General features: G+C 32.4%; 2 protein-coding genes across 4 annotated transcripts in view; both read right to left on the bottom strand.

The window, feature by feature from the left end:
- Nucleotides 1–67: 67 nt before the first annotated feature.
- On the bottom strand, nucleotides 68–15,699 carry LOC143200900 (PI-PLC X domain-containing protein 1). Its single transcript, XM_076411679.1, has 6 exons — nucleotides 15,460–15,699; nucleotides 10,104–10,261; nucleotides 6,473–6,711; nucleotides 6,226–6,411; nucleotides 2,991–3,292; nucleotides 68–2,585 (listed from the first exon to the last, which is right to left on the bottom strand). The coding sequence occupies exons 1-6, from the start codon at nucleotides 15,551–15,553 to the stop codon at nucleotides 2,251–2,253; spliced, it is 1,314 nt and encodes a 437-aa protein (XP_076267794.1). The 5' UTR covers nucleotides 15,554–15,699; the 3' UTR covers nucleotides 68–2,250.
- A 5,026-nt stretch (nucleotides 15,700–20,725) lies between these two features.
- Nucleotides 20,726–25,948, bottom strand: part of bdg (sodium-dependent transporter bedraggled) — a 133,988-nt gene continuing 128,765 nt past the window's right edge. For 2 of the 3 annotated variants that reach the window (XM_076411609.1, XM_076411618.1), the window contains exons 11-15: nucleotides 25,183–25,437; nucleotides 24,893–25,123; nucleotides 24,593–24,793; nucleotides 23,698–23,721; nucleotides 20,726–21,756 (exon numbers count right to left, since the gene is read on the bottom strand). In XM_076411609.1, the coding sequence (XP_076267724.1) occupies nucleotides 21,133–21,756; nucleotides 23,698–23,721; nucleotides 24,593–24,793; nucleotides 24,893–25,123; nucleotides 25,183–25,437 (1,335 nt within the window). In that variant the 3' untranslated portion in view covers nucleotides 20,726–21,132. The remainder of the gene's footprint in view (nucleotides 21,757–23,697; nucleotides 23,722–24,592; nucleotides 24,794–24,892; nucleotides 25,124–25,182; nucleotides 25,438–25,948) is intronic. The other variant, XM_076411627.1, reaches the window with a different exon arrangement.

Here is a 25,948-nt window from a genome sequence, read left to right as displayed (position 1 = left end):
AGTTTTTTTTTTGTATAATTGTATATAGATACCACCAATTCGTTATAATTTAAAAGAAAAAAGTGTATATATTTAAAAAAGTATGTATTTGTTGTAATTCTTCATACAGGATTGATAAGTATAGTAAATTACAATACTGTTTTAACCAATCGAGTCCTGTATAATATATTTTTGTATATATTATTATAATTTTTAACACAAAAATACTGTTAACAAAACCATCGCTGTACATATAAAATAATTTATACAATTTGTGTTCAAAACATTGGAAAATAAGCGCCTGTCTTATTTTTTTTAATTAATCGTTATATTATTTAAAATGTATGCGTCGCATAATTAATTAATCTCTATAAGATTTATTTATTTGCCCTAGACCCAAAGACGTTTATCCTTTATATTTTCAAAACAATAGGACTGATTTTTGTTCTACCTCATTTGTACATTAATCTAGTTTGTAACTTAAGATAAATTTAAAAATAAATGTTTTTTCAATAACTCAGGCTGTTGTTTTATTTCGATTTCATATTTAAATCATTTTGGTTCAAACCATCTCAGTAACCAAATAATACCTTCCAGTGGTATGCATCAAAAAGTATTTTGGACCGATTTCTGTTTATTTCGATAACAAAAATAGTATGTCAGGAATTTGTTTATTACACCAATTTTAATGATTTAATGGATTTGTTAAGATCCAATATGATACATCTCAATGGCCTCTTTTTATAGATTCATCAAATGAAAGCCTTAAAGCAATTGTGCTTCGCAATGGCGGTTTTTATGCTTCCTGTAGACCTAAAAAAAACAACAACTTGGAATTGGTCACAAATTAAAATGTGAAGACCATGAACTTGAAGACAACAAGCTGGGTTTACCATTGCATTTTGTACCTATGGGATAGCAAAGACCGTACAAATCGCTGGACCAAAAAGAGTTTAAAGTTGGTAAAAAGAACGTCCTACAAGAAATATTGATCATAAGTCCTTTTACCATCGCTGCAAATAAAGTTGGAGTTGATGAAACATAGAGATTGCTTCAAATATATGGTTTCAAAGTTTCCAGGCCAGTTTCCAGAATCAAAAGTAAAGGAAAGGGATTTCATCGGATCAGACATTACGTTTAATGACTTGTAGATTTGGAAGATTCATGAAAAGCAAGGTGAACGATTTCATCAGGATATAAAGATAAAGAAAGATACCAGGAAAATCGGAGCATCCCAGTGATATCTTTCTTCTGAGAGACCTATCTTCCCACAAGAGAAAATGTGCAAAGAAGGAGGGAACAAAAAATGGTTTAGGGTATACTAGTGAACGCATATCAGATAAAAATATTTGTAACGTTAAATATTTGTAATATTTTGTAAATAAGGTAATATTTTTCAAGTGTATTCAAATAATATTTTTAATGTTATAATTCGTTTGACCTAGTTAACTAAATTGTGAAGAAATGTGTCGACCTATGAAAATATATGACACTTTCAGATACGAGTCATTCAGCACACCGAAAAACATAAACATTACGACACAAAAACTTAAAAAGATTCGGTTTTTTTCTCTCTGACAGTTATAAATAATAAAAGGAGACAATAAAGCAGCGAGACGACTCTATTATATATCTTCACCAAACATCATATAAATTTGGATAAAAATGCATCAAGAAGATTGAAATGAATCCTAGAAATCATAATACACTTTGCTCAAAATTAATCAGTGTTTTATTTGACATCAGTGCATTATTGAACTATATGTGACTTTTAGCAATAATTCATTAAAATATGACATTGGAGTATCCCAATTCAAATGAAAAAGTGTTTCAAACAACGTGTTCATGGAGTATATTTAACAAAAATCCACATGAATTAATAATGGATGTTGAGAAGTAAGGATCAGATGCACGACAAAACACTAATTCATTAAAGATACTTTATATCAGCACCAAATATAGGTTTAGTGAAAGGGGAACGTACAAGGTCCTGCTTGGAACCTACAGAATGCATTTTCATTTGATTATTGACGCTTTTGTGACCATACTATTCACTTGATGTAAATATTCATTTACAATGCATTTTGGAATAAAGCTAAAGACTTTGATCCTGCTTTTGTAACAAAATTTTATGCTTAATATTAAATATAAATGACTGATTATTAAATGATAATAAAAGTGAAATGTTCTTAACAATTAAACAACATTATTATTAACAATCAATAAACATAGATATAAAGTTTTTAAATTCGGATGAAATTAATTTCCTTTTTATTTTAAGCCTTTGGCTTTATTGGTTTCAATAGCGACCCGAATGAGATCATTTCCAAGAAAGTAATCGCTGGCTACGATGTTGGTACGATTGCACCACTCGTCCCGGAACCATTTGGTCACCTCTTTGTTGGCTTTCTGTGCCAGGACCCTGAGATTGTTTTTCCTGAGTATTACGTCCCATGTTTGAGGTGTCAGCTCGGCCATCAGAGCCCACAAGGGCCTTCTGAGACCGACGTGCTCGTATATGGAACTTCTTAAGTAGTTTCTCAATTCGGAAACCTGGTTGGTGTTACCCCAAAATTGTTTGATTGGAGGCCAAAGCCATTGGTAATCTAAAATTAAGCCACTTATTAACGTATAAGTTTCATGTAATAGTTTTTAGCTATACGTTGGTACAACAAATTCTATCTATTTTGATAAAAGTGGTTTTGTTATTTTTCAAACATAATGGTTCAGAAACAAAAAAAACCCTCTTTACAAGTCTAGTCAAAAGTCGCGAAAGAAATTAAGACAATATGGTGGATGGAAATAAAATTTTAAAATAATTTTAAATAAAGATAATAAATAGTGTTGCTGTTAGAATGATGTATATTTTTGCGATGGAATCTTTCAAATTTCTTTATATTTAAATTAATTTAGAACAATAAATTTATTTCATATAAAATCCCAAAATATGAAAGGATACCATCTAATTTAAATCTTTGATACATTTTTAGAAAGAAAATGATTTCTCTTACCATTTATTACTAATGAATCTGCATAACTTATAATAATACTCCTCTTGGTGGACCATATTTTGCTAAAGGTTGGACCCGACTCGTTCTCATAGCTACTCGAATGAAAAATGTGATTTCCCAAGATATTCTGAAGCAATCTCACAAATTTATGATGCATTTCTCTGGTGAAGTTCTTGGGAAACGGGAATCGATGAATGTCGACGATTATGACTTCCTGTGGCGCTAATTCGGCAAATTTTTGTATTTGCCTTAATACTGGTTCTACTTTTCCTATTCTGACGTTATCATGGTAAATGTATAATCTGAAAAAATATGATTATTGCTAAATTGGTTATTTCTCATGAATTAATCAATGATTATAATTTCTAATAATTACTATTCAGTAATAATGATATGTGTCAATTATTTTTTGAAATTTGAAGCCAATTTATTAGGTGTCGGCATTTATTCTGATCATTAATCACTCCAAAATGCATTGAGGAAAATTGGTGTAATATATTTTAATCAAAATATCTTTATCAATTCCGTCCTGGAGTCCGAGCTGGATTTTTATTCAATATTTTTTGTAATTCATTGTTTTCTTAGTTATTTTCAGACTGAAACACGACACAATTTCAGTCAATTAACAAACAGTATAAAAAATAGAAAAAATCTCAAAATAAGATAAAGAAAAAATCGTTTTTAAGAATTATAACGTGGTACGCAAATGGGCTAAATCAGCGAGTTCGGGAATTAGAAATATTTCTGAGAATGAAATCACATAAATACGCTATAATATCGGAGACTAATTTTCCTAAAAAAAAATATATTAAAATACAGGGTTCTGATGCTTTGGATGTTATATCCCAGAGATTGTATTCGAGGCGCAATACCTCTAACTATAAAATTTGTATAAACTGTACAGCATTTCCAACAAGACGGGAATAAAAGAGGAAATACAAGCTACGGTAATTAGCACTGAAAAGAACGGCGCTGAAATAAACATAGGAGCTATATATTACTCACTAAGATACAAAATAAGATTTCGACAGAAAATTTAGTCTCGCATGATGGGGTATTCTCAACACTTAAACTTATTTTGGCTAGAGTCCACTAACTGCTGTTATCCCAACAACAAAAGAAACAGTACTTTTGCCGACGATACAGTAATCATGACAAAAGATGTATTTCTACCTCGGCGTGCATCTCGGGCTTAAATTGGAAACATCATGTTAGACCAAAAGCCGAAAAATTTGGAATCAAAGCGAAGCAACTGTAGCTGTTAGTCAGATAATGGACCCAACTTGACCTAAAACAAAAGAGACTGCTTTATCAGACAAACATAAAGCCAATTTGGACTTATGGTGTTGGTAAACATGGTTGTCTAAAACATCAAACCAACTAGTAATCCAACGCACTCAAAAGAAGTTCTACGATTAATTATCAGTAACCACCACGCAATCAACAAAGATCTGCACGATGACCTCGAAATAAAATAGGTATACGAAGTGATCCAATATTTCGCCTTAAAACATGATATAAGGTTGTTAAATTATAGCAACACGGAAGTAACAACACTGGACAACAAGCAAGAAATCAGAAAATTGGAAAAAAAACACGAACTTATTAAGTGTATTCTTAACTTTAGCTTAATCAGTTTAGTTTTAATTTAGTTTGCGAAATACATACTGTTGTATAAATCCCGTACTCGCCTTGCTTGTATATTAATTAGTACCACAGAACAGTACTGATAAATTAATTTGTCAATTAAGATTGTATTAAGCATATCTAGGGTAAGAGACATCAGTATATCATATCTGCTGTACGTAAAAAAACTGTTGAAAGATTTTGAAAACGTACATTTTACATCATTGGTATACTTCGTCATATTATTCAATTATTTATTATAAAAAACTGCAACTGAAGAATACTTGATTTGTATACTGACATTTTCAATACTTCATGATGTCTATGATCTCTGTATTTCGGTCACTAGTTACATTATTAAACTACGTTAAATCTATCGGAGGAAGGATAAAACTAAAACTATTAGGCAAATTAGCAAAAGCTTTGTCTCAATTTTTTGGCTTCTATTTAGTTATTAGAATTTAATAGCATGATTGTTGATTTAATAGCATGAATGACAATGAAGGTAGTAGCAATTTATAGAAGAATTGGCTGTAGATAAAAATCGCAATGTTCCTAACCTAACCTAATTCTAACCTTACAAAAAATATCAAAAAAAAAACGCAAGATTTGTTTAAAATTATTCAAATTAAATTGGACCCTGGAGTCTATGTATTATATAGCAACAAAATTTCATAAAATATTACCGTAAGGTGATTATTAGCCCACAGGTATAGTCACTACATAGTATAAAACAAAGTCGCCTTTTCTGTCCCTATATCCCTATGTGTGCTTAAATCTTTAAAACTACGCAACGGATTTTGATGCGGTTTTTTTCAATAAATAGAGTGATTCAAGAGGAAGGTTTATATGTATAATACATGCATAATATACTAAGGCAACATTGCTAATTTTAGAGGTTTCTAACGTGATGTCGTAAATTAACCTATTTTTTTAGGCTTATTTAGCAATTAGCAAAAACGCTGCCTAACCCCACGAGTTAGATCAAATTAATGTACTACAGTATTGTACACCATAAAAAGGTCTACAAAAAAGTCCGCGATGGTATATGTTTATCTTTTAGGGATAACCCACATTAACCATTTTTATTGTTTACTTTTTAAGTGAGAAAATGGCTTATTTACGAAGCTATTTTAAGCAATACGGCATTAATCCTTATCGAATTAAGTACCTTAAATACAGTGTGCAATTAATATAGATCAATATGCTTCCTTACAGCATGTAAATTAAACAAATAATTTCGGAGATATTACAAATTTAAAATTTGCGTTTAAAAATGTGTAATGTAATAAAAATTGTATGAATTTAGATATTCCAAAGATAGCAGGAAATCTTCATAGTAAGTATAGGGGAAGAGGAATTGTTTTACTCCAAATTTAATGCGTGCAGGCCAAGGGCAGTAATGAATGAACCAAAAATACTGGATCGATTTTAATCATGTTTTCATTGAGTGACATAGGCATATATATTTTATGCCCGTGCAAAGTCGGAGCAGGCCGCTATGTTTTTATATACAATGTTCATATTTTTTCTGTAGTGTATTTAATTTAGTATCAGCATTGCACCCGTGCGAAGCCGGGGCGGGTCGCTAGTAAACAATAAAACTTACTCTTTATCTGGCATGTGACCAATTCTTAAATCCAAATATCTATTTCCGAATACCAGTTGGTTCCAGACATCTCTGTCCTGATTCAAGACGTAGCCTTCGAAAACCGCAATTATGCCAGAATAAGAACCCGAATTATGAGTACCAGGAATGAAGACGTTGCCAATTCGTTGATTGGCCAAATACTCCCTGTAACATAATTCTGAATTTATTACAATTGATCATCTGATTTTAATGTCAAATGTGTTACCTATTATCTTGCATCCAAGTAGGCTGTATTTCCAGACATCTGGTATCTATGGTTTGGTTGTTTCTTTTTGAAGTTATCCAGAACGGAAGACAGTGAGGACCGATATCGGCGTTTACTGTGTTCGGATTATACTCCCAATTTCCTGGAAGCCATGGCTCTCGAAATTTGAATTTGGTCTTGTAATAACCGGTGGGGTGCTCAGAAGCGCGAATTTCTTTCAGAATTGCAGATCTCTCTTCCTAAAATTAAATGGATATCATTTTTATGGAAAACCATAAAAACAAACGCCATCCAGCACTAGTTTTCCAGGTATACCGAAAAGTAATTACCGGTTTTTCAAACAGATGTCGCTAGACCTAAGTATGCCTAAGTATGTAATTATGAAATGACACATATAGTATATTCAAAGTTACTTTGTATATACGTCATCTAAATTTGTGACGTCAAAACGTCGCAATGTTGCCGCATCTGACTCTGAGTTTTAGTTCAGTTTGGCTTTGCCATACAACAAAATACTAATCTAAATAAAATAATGAAAAAATGTTATCTTATATAATTTATATTAACACTATAGTACATCTAAAACTTACAGTTAATTATAGAGCCACAATAGTTTATATGTTAGAGTTATAACCTCTTATCATTGTTGCTTTCAAGAATTTTGCATACGCCTGACAACTAGACAACTTTGACAGGCTCATTCGTATACAACGCTCAGAGAGCATTGTGTCCCTTTTTAACTAGAATAAAATGAGAAGGAAAATATTGTCTGATTCTAAAACGAATTTACAAATTGCGACTGGCAATACATTAAACATCTTGACGACGCATGTACAAAAAAAGTTTGAATAGATTATATGTCATTTTATTCTACTGAAATCAAGCTTCAAAGCTATACATGTTATATTTTGGACAAGTAACTCTGTCATAGATTTATACCTCATTGATAATGTCAAGTTTCATGCTTGAAAACGTGCATTTGCGGCACGCATTACTTTTTAGACGTGGTTTAGAAAATTTAAAAGTGGTAATTTCGATGTGCAAGACTAAACACGTTTTAGTAGATCAAAAAAAAAGATGCGAAACTGTAAGAATTATTGGATGAAGACCCAACCCAAAACTCAAAAACAATTGGCAGAAGCGTGGAAGAAGTATGGGAAGATGGGTGTCACATCAATTGAATGATCATCATTCATGATCAATGATCAATGAAAAATCATGTGTGAAATGCTGCTTCAAAGGTATGATCGGAAGTCATTTCTGGATGGAATAGTGACGGGTGATGAAAAATGAATTTATATTGAAAACCCTCAGCGATGGTCATCACCTGGCGAAGCCGGCCGATCGACTCCAAGATCAAATCGTTTTGGTCGCAGGACAATGCTCTGTGTTTGATAGAACCAGAATGGTCTGGTGTATTACAAAGTATTGAAACCTGATGGAACAACTAATAGTGTTCGTTACCCCAATAAATGATCAATTTGAACCATATATTGATCGAAAAACGTCCAGAATGGGCCCGAAGACACGGTAAAAAGATTTTATCGCAACCGGCCAAGGAAACATTGAAAGTGCTTGGATGGGACATATTATTGTACCCGTCGTACTCTCCAGACTGTGTTCCGTCCGACTATCAATTTTTCGCATCAATAGCTCACGCGCTGCGTAGCACTTCGCCTATTTTGAAAAAGTTAGAAAATGGTTCGATGAATATTTTTGCTCAAAGGACAAATAGTTTTTTTGGGAAGACATTCATATATTGCTTGAAAGATTGGCAAGATATATAAAGTCAACTGGCCAATACTTTGAATAACTACATAATTTTCAAGAAAATAGAAAAATGTAATATTTTCCCGAAAAAAAAAATTGTAATTACTCTCTGGTACATCTGAATATAAAGTTGTCGAGTACGGATGTTATAAGGTGTTTCCCGATAAGGTGAAATCGCAAATAATATTCCACAAAGAATGAACTCGTTTCATACTGAACGTATATACAGTATAAATGGTCAACAGAGATAGAATACTTACTGATATCAGAGAATAACTGGTTACCTATCATCGATTACAGTCTGAATACCAGACTATGAATTTACCAGTTTATAGATACAAGTATACTAGGTTTTTGTAAAATAAATCAGATCATGGAACAAATAAACGACTATAGGTGAAAACTATCCAGTAAAGATTCGAAAACTAGTGAAAGAAGAAATCAGAGAAGGTAGCAACAAACAAGAACATATTGAATACTCAAAAGTTTAAGGAGAAATCCAAGAGCTGAAATAGAAGAAGTTTGAGTACGCCCAAATGAGGTGGTAAACACCAGAAAATCTCAACAAACATCCACAAAATTGTTTTGAGTGATCAAAAAGTGAAGTTGCGTGAGTTAACATAGTAAAAATATCAAAAGAACGTGTTGGTTTGCTGGCACGTGTTTGATCACTGTTGACCAAAAACAAGAACGTGTTGAGAATTCTGAACAGTGTTTGGCCATGTTTATACGTAACAAACCGGAACTTTTGCCTCGATATGTTGTAATGGATGAAACATAAATCCATCACTTCACTCCAGAAACAAAACGATCGTCATCTGAGTGCACAGCAACTGGTGACAGACCTATTTTGATGTAAAAGATAAATTGTTCTACAAAAGTGGCATTAAAATGTTAGAGCGGCGCTGGAATGATTGTGTGGCTTTCGATGGAGATTACGTTGATAAATAAATCCAATTTTGAAGAAAAAAATGCGTTTTTCCCGGGAGAAATGCGGTTCTTTTTAGTCTATGTATTATATGATAGATAAAAGAATGATATTAGTAATAAAACAGAATATTCTGTAATCAGTTTAGGTTCAGACAAATCGACTGGACAATCAGCCGTCCATAGAATGGCGGAAAATATCAAGAAGGAAAAAATAGAGTCAGGCTACATCTACATGGTGAATCCATTAATGATGATGTCTATCACCACTAAATGGACTAATGGACACTAAACACACCGCCAATAGCGCTCGATCGATGTGGGTGTGAGATAAAAGAAATGTGAACTAATAATTGTTAGAAATAAAATAATGGTTATTCTGGGACGTGAATGTTTAATTTGGTCTAGACAATTTAAATAAAATGTATGTATTACATTCAAAAGACGACCTAAATTCTCAAAACAAGCAATGAAAAACTACCAAAGCTAAATAAACGGTAGGGTTATTTTAACTTATTTTTTAACGAATAATATATAATTACAGGACAATTTGAACCATCTAACAGATATTTTTAAGTGCATGGTTGGTTACAAATAGAACATAAATTATATATTAGTCAGAAATCTACATCAATGATATATAGAACAAAATAATGTATCTTTAGTCGAACTGTGTATAAATCATCAATAATTAAAATAGTACCTATACCTATTTTTCTCCGTATCACATTCTATTATAATAAAGGTTATTATTTCACCAACTGATATTGTGTACAAAATAAATGTTAATAGAACCTTGACCAGACATTTTTGTTGAATCAGCAACATATAATTGTCACTTACAATTAAATACATCCAATAAAGCAAATATATATAGTAACGAATGAATAACTATTAAGTAGTAAGCAAATAGTAATTATCAATGTTTACCTACTTCTCTGTTTCTCGGATCTTCGTTGGAAAAAATAATATAGTCTGGTGAATTGTTCTCGTTACAATCCTTTACCATCCAGTTTAATTCAAAATAGTTATCTTGCATTGGGGATACGGTTAAATGGACTTTACCGCATGATCCTAGTTGATAATAAACAGCTGAAAAATAAAAAAAAATTGAAATAAGAATTACTAATGATAGCTCTATGGTCGAAATTCGACCAAAATGTATTAAATTAATCATCATAATAATCATCATAACAGAAACTTGATTTAACCTATCTACTACATGTATTTTATATTCTGCAATATACACACAATTTAGCTTAATACCTACCTAAACCTATTTATATATTTACAATATTATATAACTATATATATCGAACTAACTCGAAGATTTAAAAGACCAATTATTTGAGTACCGCCAATTAAAAATGATCGAAATGAATAGGTTCGACGCAACGAAGAAAAAGCTGCATATCTTTAACACGCACGCTAACATATTTCAACCTAGTGATATAGAATCTATCATGGATACATCTCCTGTTTACCAACCCGATGTAGATGTAAATCTAATTTCTCCATTGGAAGTTGCCACTGAAATTGATAACCTCATTCCTAAAAAGGCACCTGTTATAGATGACATTTCACCTGGATTATTGAAAGAACTGCCACGAAAAACAATAATCATGTTGACATATATATTTAATGCCTGTTTAAGACTGAAGCATGTTCCGGAATGCTTTAAGGTGGCAAAAATAATTATGCTCAAAAAACCTGGCAAACCTGCAGAACAAGTCGAATCTTACAGGCTTATTTCGCTACTACCTGCAATAGCAAAGCTATTTGAGAAACTAATAATTAAACGTGTTAAAAATGTTGTAATAATACCAGATTTTCAGTTTGGTTTTCGAAATCACTATTCAACAATCGAACAAGTGCACAGAGTAACTGAGGCTATTGAAAAAGTTGATCTAAAAGACAATTATAAAGCTAATTGGGACCTACGGGGTGCAAATATGGGGTTGCACTAAAAATTCAAATCAACTAGTCATACAACGCTGTCAAAATAAGGTTCTTCGATTTATTACCAATGCCTATCGCTACGTAACCAACGAAGAACTGCACGATGAACTGATTAGACAAGATTTCGCCTTGAAACAAGAAAGAGGAATCTTGAGACACGAAATCATACTAACGTGGAAGCAATACAACTGCTGGGCAGCGCACAGCATGTCAGGAGATTGAAGAGAACCAAACCATAGGAACTTATATAAAGTGTATATCTTTATCTTTAACTATAGCTATAATTTATTATAATTGAGGAATAAATATTCACGTATATAGCCCAAGTAAAAGTACAGCTGAATGAGGAAAAATAGAAATAACGAAATAATGATTGAAAATAAGGAACGTTTCAGGCTCCGGGGTCTGGTACCTAGTCTAGGTGATTTGACAAATGTTCCAATCAAACCAGACCAAAAAAGCTGTTGCCCTGTTGGGAATTGAACAATCGACCTCCGCGTGGAAACTCAACGTTCTAACCATTACACTATAGAAACATTTGCATGCAATGTTTCTACGACGTCTTATATGATATGGTTAATCTTTAAAAAACAAACTGACTGACTTTTTCACTAAACTACTTCCAATTTTTCGTCATATCAGTTGAGTAATAACATTATACACAAAAATCTGATTATATTGGATAAAAAATATGTGAAAACGTTCTAGGTGCTTTTAAAATTTGGGAATTTCTTTTGATTTCCCCACCTTTCCCCCAACAGATCCTGATTTGGTTCCGCCGCGGAAGTGCACTCTTTCGAATGAAAAATAAATTTTGAAAATCGACCATCAATTGACATAGAAATCGCCGAACATACAATAATAAATTTCTATATATTAAAATAGTTATAATAAATTTACAATGGAAAAACAATAGACTTAAATAAAAACGGCAGCACAATAATACAACATTTCCTTAAGTATTTAATGAACCTTTTTAATTAATTAAGCTTTAACCTCTGTTAGCAATTCTGAGCATATTATATTTTAGATCTTAATTGATTTCATATCATAATTTCTTATACTACGTTCAAATTAACGCTTGCTTTTCTCTAATGCTCATTTTTAACTTATTGATTGATAGTTTTTCCAGTAAGAAAATGGAATAACTATTCCGCAGCGCAATAGAGTCTTTAAAAAATGTGTTAAGAATTATTGAAAATGCTCACAATCTTTTAAGTATTAAATATGTCAGTAATAATTTAAGATGATGCTAGATCAAAGAATAATTCAAGCAATGGATGATTCCCCATGTTTTGACTGCTTCAAATGATAGTAAAATGACGTAAACTGACTAAGATGATAATGGGTATGTCAGTAATAATGGGTATGTCAGTAATAATTTAAGATGGTGCTAGATCAAAGAATAATTCAATCAATGGGTGATTCCCCATGTTTTGATTGCTTCAAATGATAGTAAAATGACGTAAACTGACTAAGATGATAATGTGTATGTCAGTAATATGGGTATGTCAGTAATAATTTAAGATGGTGCTAGAACAAAGAATAATTCAAGCAATGGGTGATACCCTATGTTTTGACTGCTTCAAATGATAGTAAAATGGTGTAAACTGACTAAGATGATAATGGGTATGGGTTTAATATTTTTGAAGGAATATTTGTAATAAATGTCATAGGAATCCTTTTTAACTCATCAATTAAAATATTGAATGGACTCTCTAGTATTTTTATGGTGGATATATCTGAAAATGTTTGACCATTGCAGCTGTATTATCTAGAACTATCAGATTAATAAGTGTATATAGAAAATATCTTTATGAAATAAATATGAATAAATGAAAATAAAATAAATAATCAGTCAATTGAAAAGTCCCCGGTCTGACTGAAGGAAGTCCCCGTTTGAAGGACGAAATTAATATATTCAATTTAAAAAAATCTAAACAAATTAATAAATTTAAATAATATCATGTATTCATTAAATTTCCTAGATATATTCATATAGCTGTTTAATGTGGTTGCAAAAAACGAGACCATGTGAAAACAGAAGCGAAGAAGAAATCTTTATAAAACTCTATAGAAAATTTGGCTTTTAATTTAGATCAATATTATATTTAATTTCCATTTTATAGATATAATATATTGAGAGAAACAGTTGAAAATGCGTTTTTGTGAATATTTTTGTTCTTTCAGCAATTTTCAATATTTTAAGAAAATTTATCAATAATTCTCAGTTGATTTGGTTCTTGTATTATTGTAATTGAAAAATTGGTCTTTGGAATCATCAAACACCAAATACATATTTAATACAAAGTACTTCTCTGTTGTAACATAGTTGTAGATCTAAAAACAAAAAAATAACTGAAAGCAAATCAATAATTCTTGCAATTATACTTTTTATTGGTAGTCATCCAATGTATTAATCTATTAATTGAATTTCAACGAATAATGTACTGATTAAAAAGAACAATACCTAGAAAGAAATTCCACCAAAAGTCAGATAAAAATTACTCATTAAAGGTAGATAAAGGTACTTTTTATTTTATAGTGTAAACACATTCCTATTTTAGAAAAGAGGAAAAAAATTTTGATATAAATTTATGGAAAACACGTGAAACAACACGAGGTTAACAAAACAATAAAGACGTTTTAACGTAATTTACCTATGTTTCCCACAATTATCTCACAATATGACAATGTTATTGATAATATATCTTCCTCTTACGGTAATAAGTAATATAAAATTACGGTAATAACTATATAAAATTTCTTTTATAACTTTTTATCATCATGTTGATATTTCATCCTCCCTAAAATTTTACTTTCTCGAATCTTTTTTGATAAAAATATTACCACTGTTCTTCTCTCGCATCAACTAGATTTTCAAGAAAATAGTCACGATGGTTGTTCAAAAAGTGGACCTTCAATTATCTCATAAACAGCCAACAATTTTGAAAGTGTGCGTCATATTAACTGGGATAAGTCTATGATTAGAAGCTTTTACGTTGCTTTGCTCGAAAACTTCTTTATATTATATTTAAGCCCACTTTTTTTTTGAATTCATTGCATGTTCTTCGATAGAAATTGGACAACAATCGTTTCGTTCAGTTTAGATTCTGATAAAAGAAAAAATGTATTATACACATGTATTTAAAACAACCACCATCTTTTAGCCTAAAGTACAGCTTTATGTGTATTGGCGATAAGAGAAAAGCAAAGCGTTCGTTCCGTCTGGTGTCTTTTGTTTGCCAAGGAGCATGGAGATAATATGAAAATCTCCAATAGCTCCCAGTTGTATAGTTAATATTTTGTAAGGTGATGTAAGGATATATGTTAATTTTCCACGTAGGAAAACAGCCAATAAAGAATGACTATTACATTTACATTATGACACAAATACATTCTAAATTTGTTTTTATTTTTTAAGAATTCATATAGGAGAAATTAGGTGATACAATCTCGCTATTATTAGGATCATCAGCTATTATATCCAAATAACACAGGATAAAAATTGCTTTGAAAATATATAGCAGATGAAGAAAAAGAAGAATATCAAATACGATATTGCAATGTGTGAGAAAAGGAACAAACGAGAAGTTGGAGATGCTTATCAAGTACTTGAAGATTGAGAACGAACAATAAGAATAAAGAAGTTTAGATCTAAATAAGGCAAATGGATATGGAAGAAATTAGATGTCATGAAAGTGAGGACGAATTGAAAAATTACATGACCGATTTTCATGAACAATTGATCATGAATAATAAAAATTGACTGTAAAGATAGGAAATTGGAAACTGATAATTGATGGAGATATGTGGACATGGAACATGGAAATACATGAATTGGGGGGAGACACGGGAGTATAGGAGTTAATGGCGATAATTGGAGAGTAGGATTGGGAGAAGTGAAAATAAATTCAACAGCGTAAAGGACGAATTAGGAAACAAATTATCACAAAATGAAACAATTAGAAAACGTGGAAGAAGACGATAAAGCAGAGGAACTGGAGGAAGAATTTTCAAAAAGAAGGGTGTGTAGTGGAGCTCATAAAAACGAAGGAGCATCAGCAGAAATAGACTCCATAATAGATAAAAAGTTCGACAAGAAAGTGTACCCAACTTAGTGTCACAAAAGGTGTTTTTAAAAATACCTATAATATTGTATAATATGGATAATGTTTTCACCGTTTTGTTATAACTTTCACGAAATAATATACCGTTAGATAAAAGTGTTGCGATTTAACAGATATTTTTTACATCAGTTTATTCATATAGCGACTAATATATTCTAATCGTGTATCGTTTGGGACAACACAACAAATTAGTACATTTACCTTGCGGTACCGAGCCGGCAATAGATCGCAAATTCGTTGAAATCACGAGGCATACCAGCAGCAGAAATTCCCGCATCGGTCGATCTCCATCCATCGGTCACCGTTAGCGATAATCGCTTTTTCTTTTAGGCGGAAACAAAAACACACACACACGTACGCGCACCCAGAAAAAGAATCGTACCGCTCAGATCTGCGTCATTTCGTACGATGGACTCAATAATAAGTAAATTAAATTGTTCTTTCGACTAGACCCGGACGGGTCTCAACGATTCGAACTGTTACTGTCGTATGGCGCTGAATGACTTAACACGCTCGAAAGAACTCGGTTTCCCAGGTTGCTTTACATGCAATTAAACACATTGTCAAGCTGTTGGAGTGACAAAAAGGAAGTGAAGCTCGATACCGGTTTTAATATCAATGTTTTTATTTGGTTTAGAAAATATTTAGCAATAATATTGATCAACTTTTTAAAAACCATTTCGGTAAATTAATGGGATTATTTTAATCAGTTATACGAAGGTTGCTATTAATATTTTGAGCCTAATAATCAAGATACACTAATTTATTAACGAAAATGGCTTTATTGTTTTTCAAAGTATTTTAATATAAAATCTTTTGGTACCATATCGGTGTTGTACAATGGATGACCCATAAATTCCACCTATGGACCAATTAACTAGATGGTGGTTTCAGTCGATGTATGAGAGCTTGCATTGTCATGAGAAAAAATTATCCTTCGTTGCCTCTTCCTTTTTAACTTCTGCTAAAAAACACTTTTAATAAACAAATGGTTATGTACGATTCAGAATTCTCCATTCTAAATTGTTCTAACGTCACGGTTGCCACATGCTCAGTTATTCCGAACAAACAGGCGAGCTTTTGCTTCGAAGTGCTTTGCGCACTAATAATATTCATTGGATTTGACGTCTTGGAAGAGCCATACAGTTGATTGTTGGAATTTATACGAGTTTATACATCTTTTTGAGTCTTTATCAATTTATGTGAAATTCAAAGTGAACATATATTTTCACTGATAAATGTCCATAAAATATCTTATTAATTAGCTCGCCTCATGGCATTAATGTTTTCTGTCATAACAACTGATTTTGGATGACTTTTGGCCTAGACCGACTGCAGCCACGATTAAATTCGTTATAGTTATATTTCGTAGTGTTCAAGAATGGGACTTCATCGCCATAAGTCGGAGGAAATTGATCGATGCACACCTGTCTTGCTAATTCTTACTAATTCGTACGCTGAGGTTGCAAAAAATCATAGTACCAAACTGTTTACGAGTTTACTCCATATTTTCACCGAGCCAAATGTTCAAGTAATTGTAAACAACATAAGTTGTGTGTGAATGACGAAATGTTCCGATCTAATAAACTTGCAATTGAAAACGTTACATGGAGCCTAATACCATTTAGTATTGCCAAGACTCAAAATATAAATAACAACCCACATACTAATTTGGAATATTTTTATTGACTTCAATAAAGTATAAAATATTCAAAAATGCTATTCAAAAGCTATTTTTGAAGAATTTTTGTTTAACTTTATAACGCTGTTTCCTCGACATCCTTGGACTATATGCTTCAATATTATAGTTAATTATCGCGAAAACCCCATTTCATATTTCTTAAAGCCAGCCGTCCCTCCAGTCTTTAACAAGATACTTAAGATTTAAGATTTATGTGGTCAATAGCTGTCGAGATAGGAAAAAACGTCTTCCCTTGATTGATTATTCTGGTCGTTCTTCTTTAATTGCATGCAATTTTATTATTGAGGATAGAGATAAATTAATGGTTTGGTAATTTTCGGACTCTCATGAACATTTTTGTGCAATCCCACTAATACATCATCACCCCTTCCAGTATTTAGGGCACGTTATTCCTGTATTTTATTTCAATTTAACAATTCACAAGTGGAAACTCGGTATATCAAAATTTTCACCAATGATTTTTCAATGTAGAACCGAGAATCTCTTGGAAATTAACCTTATGTGAATGGTTCATGTATGTATGTATTGTTGAGTTGCAAGATGAGGTTCATCTTTAACATTGAAATTTCCGGAACAGAAACGAATAAATTAATAGTGCTACTGACGTTCACTCATCTCCATAAACACCATACATTTGATAAGCAAAATGTAAAACATCAGAAACATGATTCTCTGACATCTTCATTTTTATAACAGTATCTTTGGCTAAGTAAATGAATTATATTACCTTTATATCTAGAATATTCTATGTAGCCTATATATCCAAAGTAGCAGTCAATCACGTCATCAAGATGTTTAATGTATTGGATATTTTACCTTGTAAATTCGTTTTAATACCACACAATATTTTCCTTCTTATTTCGTTCTATGTAGAAAGAGATATAATGCTGTCTTATACGTTCTAACTTGCAACCGAATCAGCCTGCAAAAGTCGGTAGGTTATCAAATGTCAGCAAAATTCTTCAAAACAGTAGTGACAATAAGATGTTATAAAACACAAATGTTGTTTTGAATCTTTGCTTGTTATGATACATTTCAAATTGCTGGAGATAATAGATGGAGAGATGTGGGGACGGAACATGGAAATAGATGGATTGGGGGGAGACACGGGAGGAGATTGAGATTGATTGGAGGGAGATATTCGAAAGATAGTTAATGGCGATAAATGGAGCGTAATATTGGGAGAAGTGAAAACAAATTCAACAGTGTAAAGCAGGAAATAGGAAACAAATTATCACAAAATGAAACAACGGAAGAAGACGATAAAGCAGAGGAACTGGAGGAAGAATTTTCAAAAAGAAGGGTGTGTAGTGGAGCTCATAAAAACAAAATAGCATCGGCAGAAGTTGAATGTATAATAAATAGAAAGCTGGAACAAGAAATCGAATAATTATTCGGAAAGGATATTAATTGTAAAAAATGAGAAATAAAAATGGAACTTAGTGCTACAAGAGGTGTTTTTCAAAATACCTACAATATTATAATATAAAAAAATATTTAACACTTGGATAACGTTTTCACACTCTTGTCATAAGATTCACGATTTAATATACCGTTGGATAAAAGTGTTATGATATAACAGATTTTTTAGATCACTTTATTTATAAAGAGACTAATATAATAGCAGTTGGATATAGTTATTAATATTATCAAGTAGTATCAGTAGTGACAATAAGATGTTATAAAATACAAATGTTGCTTTGCTTGTTATGATACATTTCAAATTGTTGCATAAAATTTATTTTAGCTCTAGTTGAAAATGACGAGGCCTAATAAATAGTCAGTCAGAAACCAATTACGTTAAATAAACTAAAATGCATAAAATGTCATAGTTAAATGCGGCAACATTGCGAAGTTTTGAGTTCACTGCTACTTTGGATAAACTATAGACTTTTACCTCTCAAACGCGCTATAGTATCGCTTCATTGAATAAGTTTTGGTGGTGATATGCTATCTTAAATTCATTGGGATAAAACGAAATTACTTTCTCCCCAACCTTATACATATATGATTATACCATGAAAGTCAGAGTCAAGTTGCAGCCGCTTGCATACCGCTTAGCATCGCATCATTTTTATCAGCTTTATGTTGTTTAGCAAAGAAAGTGAAAAGGAATATATCCGAACATTCTTGGAAAACTGTTTATATGAAGCTGTTGCTTGTTGTTGTTGATAGGTGGATTTATATTTGGAATTATTCATAAAAACCTTGTGTAAAAAGTAAATAATAAATATTGTTTTTATAATTTTCATACGTGGTATTTCATACTCACTTAATTTTTTGGCATCTCAACTCAGTTCATTGGCAGTTAATACAAGATATTATTACGAATATTAATTTTCTATACGAAATATGTTTGTAAACTTAGAGACATGTACATGAAAGCATCAACATTTTATTCAAATTCACTATGTAGATATCCAAGAAGAAAAAACTGGCCACATTAAAAATGAAGAAGTTTAAGCGGAATCTTATTAATATATTTTAAGACAAATAAACCCGTAAAAGTAGGCGAATATATAAGACAATTAAACCTTTTTGATTTCTTTAAAGTTAATCTGCTAATTCGTCAGAAAATTGTCTGGATTATATGATAATACTGGTAAAACTCTCTATTAAGGCAGTTATGATAGGGTATACTAATTATTACCTAATAATACAAAAACTGAAAATTGTTCAAAAAAGGGGTGTTGAAAATAATAGCAACGAATTATAAAACAAAAAGAAAAAGTACATTAGTTTAGAAATTGAATTATAGCACAAGCTTAATCAATTAGCAGTGACACAAATGAAACTGATAGTATAATGATGTTATTAAAAGGATAGCGTTTTTCCCAGCGACAGTATCCCCAGCGATCAGTTCCCCAGCGACAATATCCACAGTAGTTAACTGACAGATATTGATAAATATTAAAATAATTGTGGTATCTCGACATCCTCAAGGAGCATCAGAATAGCATTAAACATCTTCCTTGACTAGCACCACCGACCGACTTCAACATAAATGAACCGTTAGGGGAAGTTTTAGAGTAGATATTGAGGAGTAGATTTAAATCTCCATAATTAAAGCAATTGACGAGTTTTGGTACGAAAACGGGATAACATTCAGTTGGAAGGAATTCAAACACTGTATGAACTTATATCGTGAAGAATTGCAGATGTTTTAAAATGATCGTTCAACACGTGGAGTGTAACAATACAGGAGATTTTTTAAATCGAATAGGAAACATTACAATAATACTATAAACTATAGAACAGTAATTTTTAAAATAAAAATCTGGTAACGTTGTACTGTAAAATGCCGGTTAGCAGTTGTTAAATTATGGTTTTCAAAAATGTTAAAACATTATTAAACGAAGTTAACATGCCTGAGCCCTTTAATCCCTAACTACTCCACTCGCACCTCTCGCTCCAGTGCTGGAGTTGGTTTGTTGCATCCTTTCTCTATCCATTACCCCAATTTTCCCCCTTGGACCTTCACTACTCTCTTCATAAGCGCATCCATTCTTATTAATCTACTTATCATTACATTTTTACGGAGGTTAGGATTAGATTAATATATTTACGCAAAAACGAATACAAATTTAAACAGATTTCCTGATGCAAAGCTTCATTTTGTAGGTAAACCATACATTACGTTAGATGTTACTTGTAGCTAGCCTATTTAAACCTCATTACTGTAGACTCCCTGTGGACTCTGCAGCAAAATATTTCGCTTCAATCATTACTCTTATTTAAACAGATCATTTAAAATAAAATCTAACACTCATTTATATAATTTTTATTTCATATCCTTATCTCTAACTCTGATACTCACATATATATATTTATAGAATCAGTTCTCAAATTTATGTACAAATAGTCGGTCAATAAATTGTATCGTTAATGGTTAGGATCTGGTTTAGACGAAACAAATCAAATAGCAATCGAAACATTATCATTATCGTAAATAAATAAACTCGTTCTAAAACTTACAGAGCATTCGACACTATATATTGCGTAACATACTCGATCAATGATCATACTTGCCAAAGCTTTTGTTTGATCCGCATGCCAACGATTCCGGTTTGGAGGAGATAGTTACAGGGCGGTATAGTTGGCACGCGGACCAGTCCACTCATTCTTTGTTACCCTTATATACAGTCAGTAAACCTTAAGACAAGTCTAAAGAATTATATCACAGTTGAAGTATCTATTTGCGTCTTGTTCTCGTCGTCTCCCATGTTCAAAACCAGCGACGTTTCTCCAATGGGGGCGGCGGCGTCCACCAAGTGCTCGGCGCTGAGCGAGGCCACGCTGTTGTCCGCGAACGTAGCTTCCCGCGCTGCATGGCTTGGAGATCTGGAACTACTCCGGAAACTACTCCGCAGTATCGACGCGACTTCCGCAGCTGTGAGGGCGTTCGGCGATGACTGCAGGTTCCGCAGTCTCTCCAACGTGGTGATTCTGACGGGAGTCGTATTGGATGACGCGTTCATCTCCACGAAAACGCTGTTGTAGTCGGGAGGAGGAGGCTCGTCGGTTTGCATAACGCTGGGTCGAGTGCGTGATGGTCCAGCCACTCCGGCATCGCCCAAAACGTTGGCTATCCTACGCATACTCCTCCTGATGCTCTGACGAAGGAACTTGGCCAGACGAGCCCCCGTCGCGGTGGTGTAACTGGGCGGCGGGGTATATTTCGGTGGTGGGTCTTCGGAAGCAGCGTTCGACGTGTTAGTATTTCCCGCAGCCGCACTTATAACAGGAGGGTCCTCCATGTGCTCTCCAATTGGTGGCCGATAAAGTAATTGGATTCTCTGTAAATATTAAAGATTATGTAACAGTGAAATAACAAATTATTTGTTTACAATCAAGGCATGTGGCTCGTAACCATTGGAAACGTTATTTATGTCCATATACGATAAAGTAGCATCGTGAATCTAATACCAAAACATTCACCTTTAGTGTTATCAGCAATAGCATGCTCTCCGACCTCGACTTACTCGAAATGTTAACGGGTTATTAATTTTGGATACACATTTCTCTTATTGTGGTAAGAATTTTATCTGGTAATATTATTAATTAAATTAAATTAAATATGCTTATTAAAAATAATAAGTTTACCTCTTGTTTTCTAAATAATCTGTCAACTAAATTTAGAGATACTAGCAGTGTTATTTTAATATTGATTATGTATTATACAACCATCAACAACGAAAAAGATATTTGACATATACTTTAACTGGATATATTCAGAAGTAGAAGTCATTCAAGTAACATATTGAACAAAATTCAGTTATGTCCGCCTTTTCGGGCAGTATTGTCATCATTAAATATTTTCTCTAGTATAAATATGCACTTATATTACTTTCTACCTATATAAATAGCAACTCTCTCTAGTAACACCGCAAGGTTCAAGACGCCAGAAACAACTCGATGAGATGATCCAGTGGTTAAATATCTGGAGGTAGAAACTCAACCCACAGAAAAACCAGCAATCTTCCTCCGCAAGAAGCTTTTCGCACCGAGCATTTCGCGTCTTAAAATCGAGAATGGTTCGTCGTTCTATACGGCTCCAGTGTATATCTCAAATATTCTCAGTCAGGTGGAACATCTTGGTCACAAGCAATGCAAAATTAACATGGACAGATTTGGGCTAACAAGCTGTATTTTCCAGTCTCTAGTCCATTTGTAGATCTTTTTGACCGCTACTTGTACTTTTTCTACAGCCTCAGATAGAGATCATCTTTTGACATGATAACTCTGTCGTCGGCAAATGTTTCAAGTATTGTTTATTTTGTTGTTAGGATATCAGCAATATAGGGCAGATATAGGAGTGGTTCCAAGACATCTGGAACTTCAGCCGAAATAGATTTAAGTGTTAGAAATGCCCCTTCATGCGAAACTCTAAATTTGCCTTTGCTCATTTTGTAAATCTAAAATATGTTCAATATGTAGTAGTCAAAATCGTGATTTTCTGAACATTCAAACGCACCGTTCAGCTGATTTAAACAAAAATGAGAATATTGGCTCTAATTCTTAATACGACTTTAAGTTCCCATCATAAAAGTTCGAAAAGAAAATCGGAAATAAGAAGCTTCATTTATCAGTGACATCTTAGCCTTCATACTGTTAGATCAATAATATTGGGGGTTTGAGAAGCAAGGTATCGAATTATATTAAAGCTGTTAAAAGTCATAGTTATTATTTCACATTTTATATACTACAATAAGTTCGAGACTAGGAGTTATTGAAGTAGGACATGGATCAACAATGTAGACAAAGCGGAGTATTCACATTTCGCAGCTTCCCATCAACATTTCTGGAATCTGCTGAGTTTAGCCAAACATATGTTCGTTATGTGGTCATACAACAGTCACATATATGTTTCAAAACTAATAAAAACTTATTAGGAAATGCTTAAATGCTTAATGCTTAATAACTTTTTCATTATTAATTTGCATTCAAAATAGAATTAATTTAATGCCCTTATAAGTCATAAAGCATTCATATTTTTCACACAAAATCGCTTATTATTTCTCATGATTTTAATAATAGTCAAATGTTACTTGGATAAATTCTGTTTTTAACTGGTCATTTTTATTAATAATATTTAATAACTTCTATAAGTTAATAATGGCTTACTCTACAAGAATAATATCTAAAATAAACAGCAGATAAAATAAAGCAAATAAGTTTTAAACAAAGAAAAAATAAACAGAAAAAGCATGATGTGTATGACATTTTGAAGTACCAACATTATTTCCTGATTCTTCGTATTCCTAGCGTGGGCATGAAATTAAAAACGTAATTGTTAGTACAGTTACACTAGCGTTACTCTAAATATTAAATCGGTTGAATAGTCCTTGATTAACCTATAGATTGTGACTTATATAAAATAAATACTATATTTGGAAAGTACCAATCTAGAAGGGTATTTCTAAAAATGTCGTTATCTATAAGTCGAACAATAATTGCATATTTCTTTCTCTTAGTTACAAATGAAAATTGAAGAAAATAATGACTTGATCACTGTTTGTATTGATTGATATGGTAACTTTGAATGTGAGCTTATAATGATGTTCAGGGCTCTGTATATAATAAAATAATAGTTGGTCTATAGAATAGTGGATAGAAAAAGGTCCCCCGACGTAAGATCAAATAATATCGTAGCAAAAAGCGCTATGGCCTGAGGCATACTCTAAGGTGCATTTAGCAAGAAAAGTTTTCACTTTCTAAGTCAATGAATAGTATCATAAATTAATTGTTACGCGTCAAAAATGTTATGAAAGTAATATATTGACGAATATACTTATGCTTCCTCAAAATAAATGTTTTGTTGGTTACATTGGGTACTTTTCATTCGATGTATTATATAAATACGAGAAAAATGAATTATTATTCGATATCAAAAAATAAATAATTACAAAATTATTGATAGGTTGATACAGTTTTATCGGTTTTTTACATATGAATAAAAACAAGGAAATTGACCGTTAATTTAAGTGAAGTAATATTTTTAAATTCGGAAGGTATAAAAGATAGACAACAAATTATACTCGTTGGAATATAGGCAACATATTATACAGCTAGACCTGATTTATTTACTATACCAAGAAGTTGTAACATTTTAAATCTTAATTGGGAACTTACATCCAGTATGTCTGGTGGTCCATTATTTAAGTAACGATAGCTTTGGACGACGGCAACTAATGGCACACAAAGAACAGGTAAGAGTTGCAGCATGGAGCCGATTTGTCTAGTCCACAACGGCCAATAATATGAAAATGGAGCGTGATGCCATATAAACATATCCCGGAAACTCCCATTCTTAAAGGTAGTGATGCATAATACCTACAAGAAATCAATGTTAATTAATTTTGTATACAAAAAAGTACATGTTGCTGGTAATTGGAGTAGAACGTGTGGTAATAGTAATTAAATGTTTCTCACCATCAAAGCCACTGGTAGTATAACGTTCCATGTGAATGATAATAACGCCGGTGCCCAACCAAAGAAGCAAGAATAACTCTGGGGATTGAACAAGGCAGTTACCACTGTATCTCCGCTATATGGACGTCCTCTAACCATGAACACTGCAATTATCTGCAGTAGAATAACTATAGTCAACCACCAGATGCTTCCCATTGTATAATCCATAAAATACACTACGTAAATACCCAGCTGTAACATAAAATATGATTATTTCACTGTACGTATCCACACAATATTAGATGTCTTACCTCAGTCGCCATAGGAAGACCTAAAATGAAACCACATGCGCAGCTGAAGAACGTTATGGTGGTTTCCCACGCCTTCAATACTTTGGTTTTGATAGCCATGATGCCGGTGATGACACAGTGCCAGATGGCGAGCTGCTGAGCAATTCCAAACATGATGAATATGAAGTAGGTCAACACTGCCCAGAAGGGGGACACTTGGTCGGCACCGATGACAGCGAACGTGGCTGGTAACAATTCAGTGGCTAGTCGAAGAACCTATATCATAAATTAATGATTGAATAAGCATTGATGAATGTTGACTAAATCAGTTTTATTTCAAATACATTGTGTCTAAAAAAGTTTGAATTTCAAGAATCCACAACTTTGGACTGTATAATATCTTTTCTATAGAATTTATCTTCTGTATATCATCTTCTATGTTTACGTTTTAGTTTGAAATCGGTACTCAAAAGTTTGTTTGATAAATTGTTATCTGATATTCCTAATTATTCACCCTATTAATTTCGTAATAATGTGATTTTTCAATATTTGAAGATAAGGTTGTAGTGTTTAAATATCATGTTTATCAAATAAACACTACTTTCTTCAAAAATTGGTTAGAACGTATTCAAAGGCGCATTCAGCTTCATGAAGAATAATTTGATAAACAAAAAAGCAAAACCAACCAAACCCAACTATTGATATTAATTGTTTCTTTTTAAAATGTATTTTTTGTTATAATATCTTAAATATTGGTTCTAAACACGTATGTAACTATATATTCTAT

This window comes from Rhynchophorus ferrugineus, unplaced genomic scaffold (genome assembly GCF_030347505.1).
Source record: "Rhynchophorus ferrugineus isolate W39M unplaced genomic scaffold, kcgeb_rfMv2 rfM1, whole genome shotgun sequence".
Lineage (NCBI taxonomy): Eukaryota > Metazoa > Arthropoda > Insecta > Coleoptera > Curculionidae > Rhynchophorus > Rhynchophorus ferrugineus.
The sequence above is the reverse complement of the archived record's forward strand: the minus strand, read 5'-3'. Positions and strand labels throughout refer to the sequence as shown.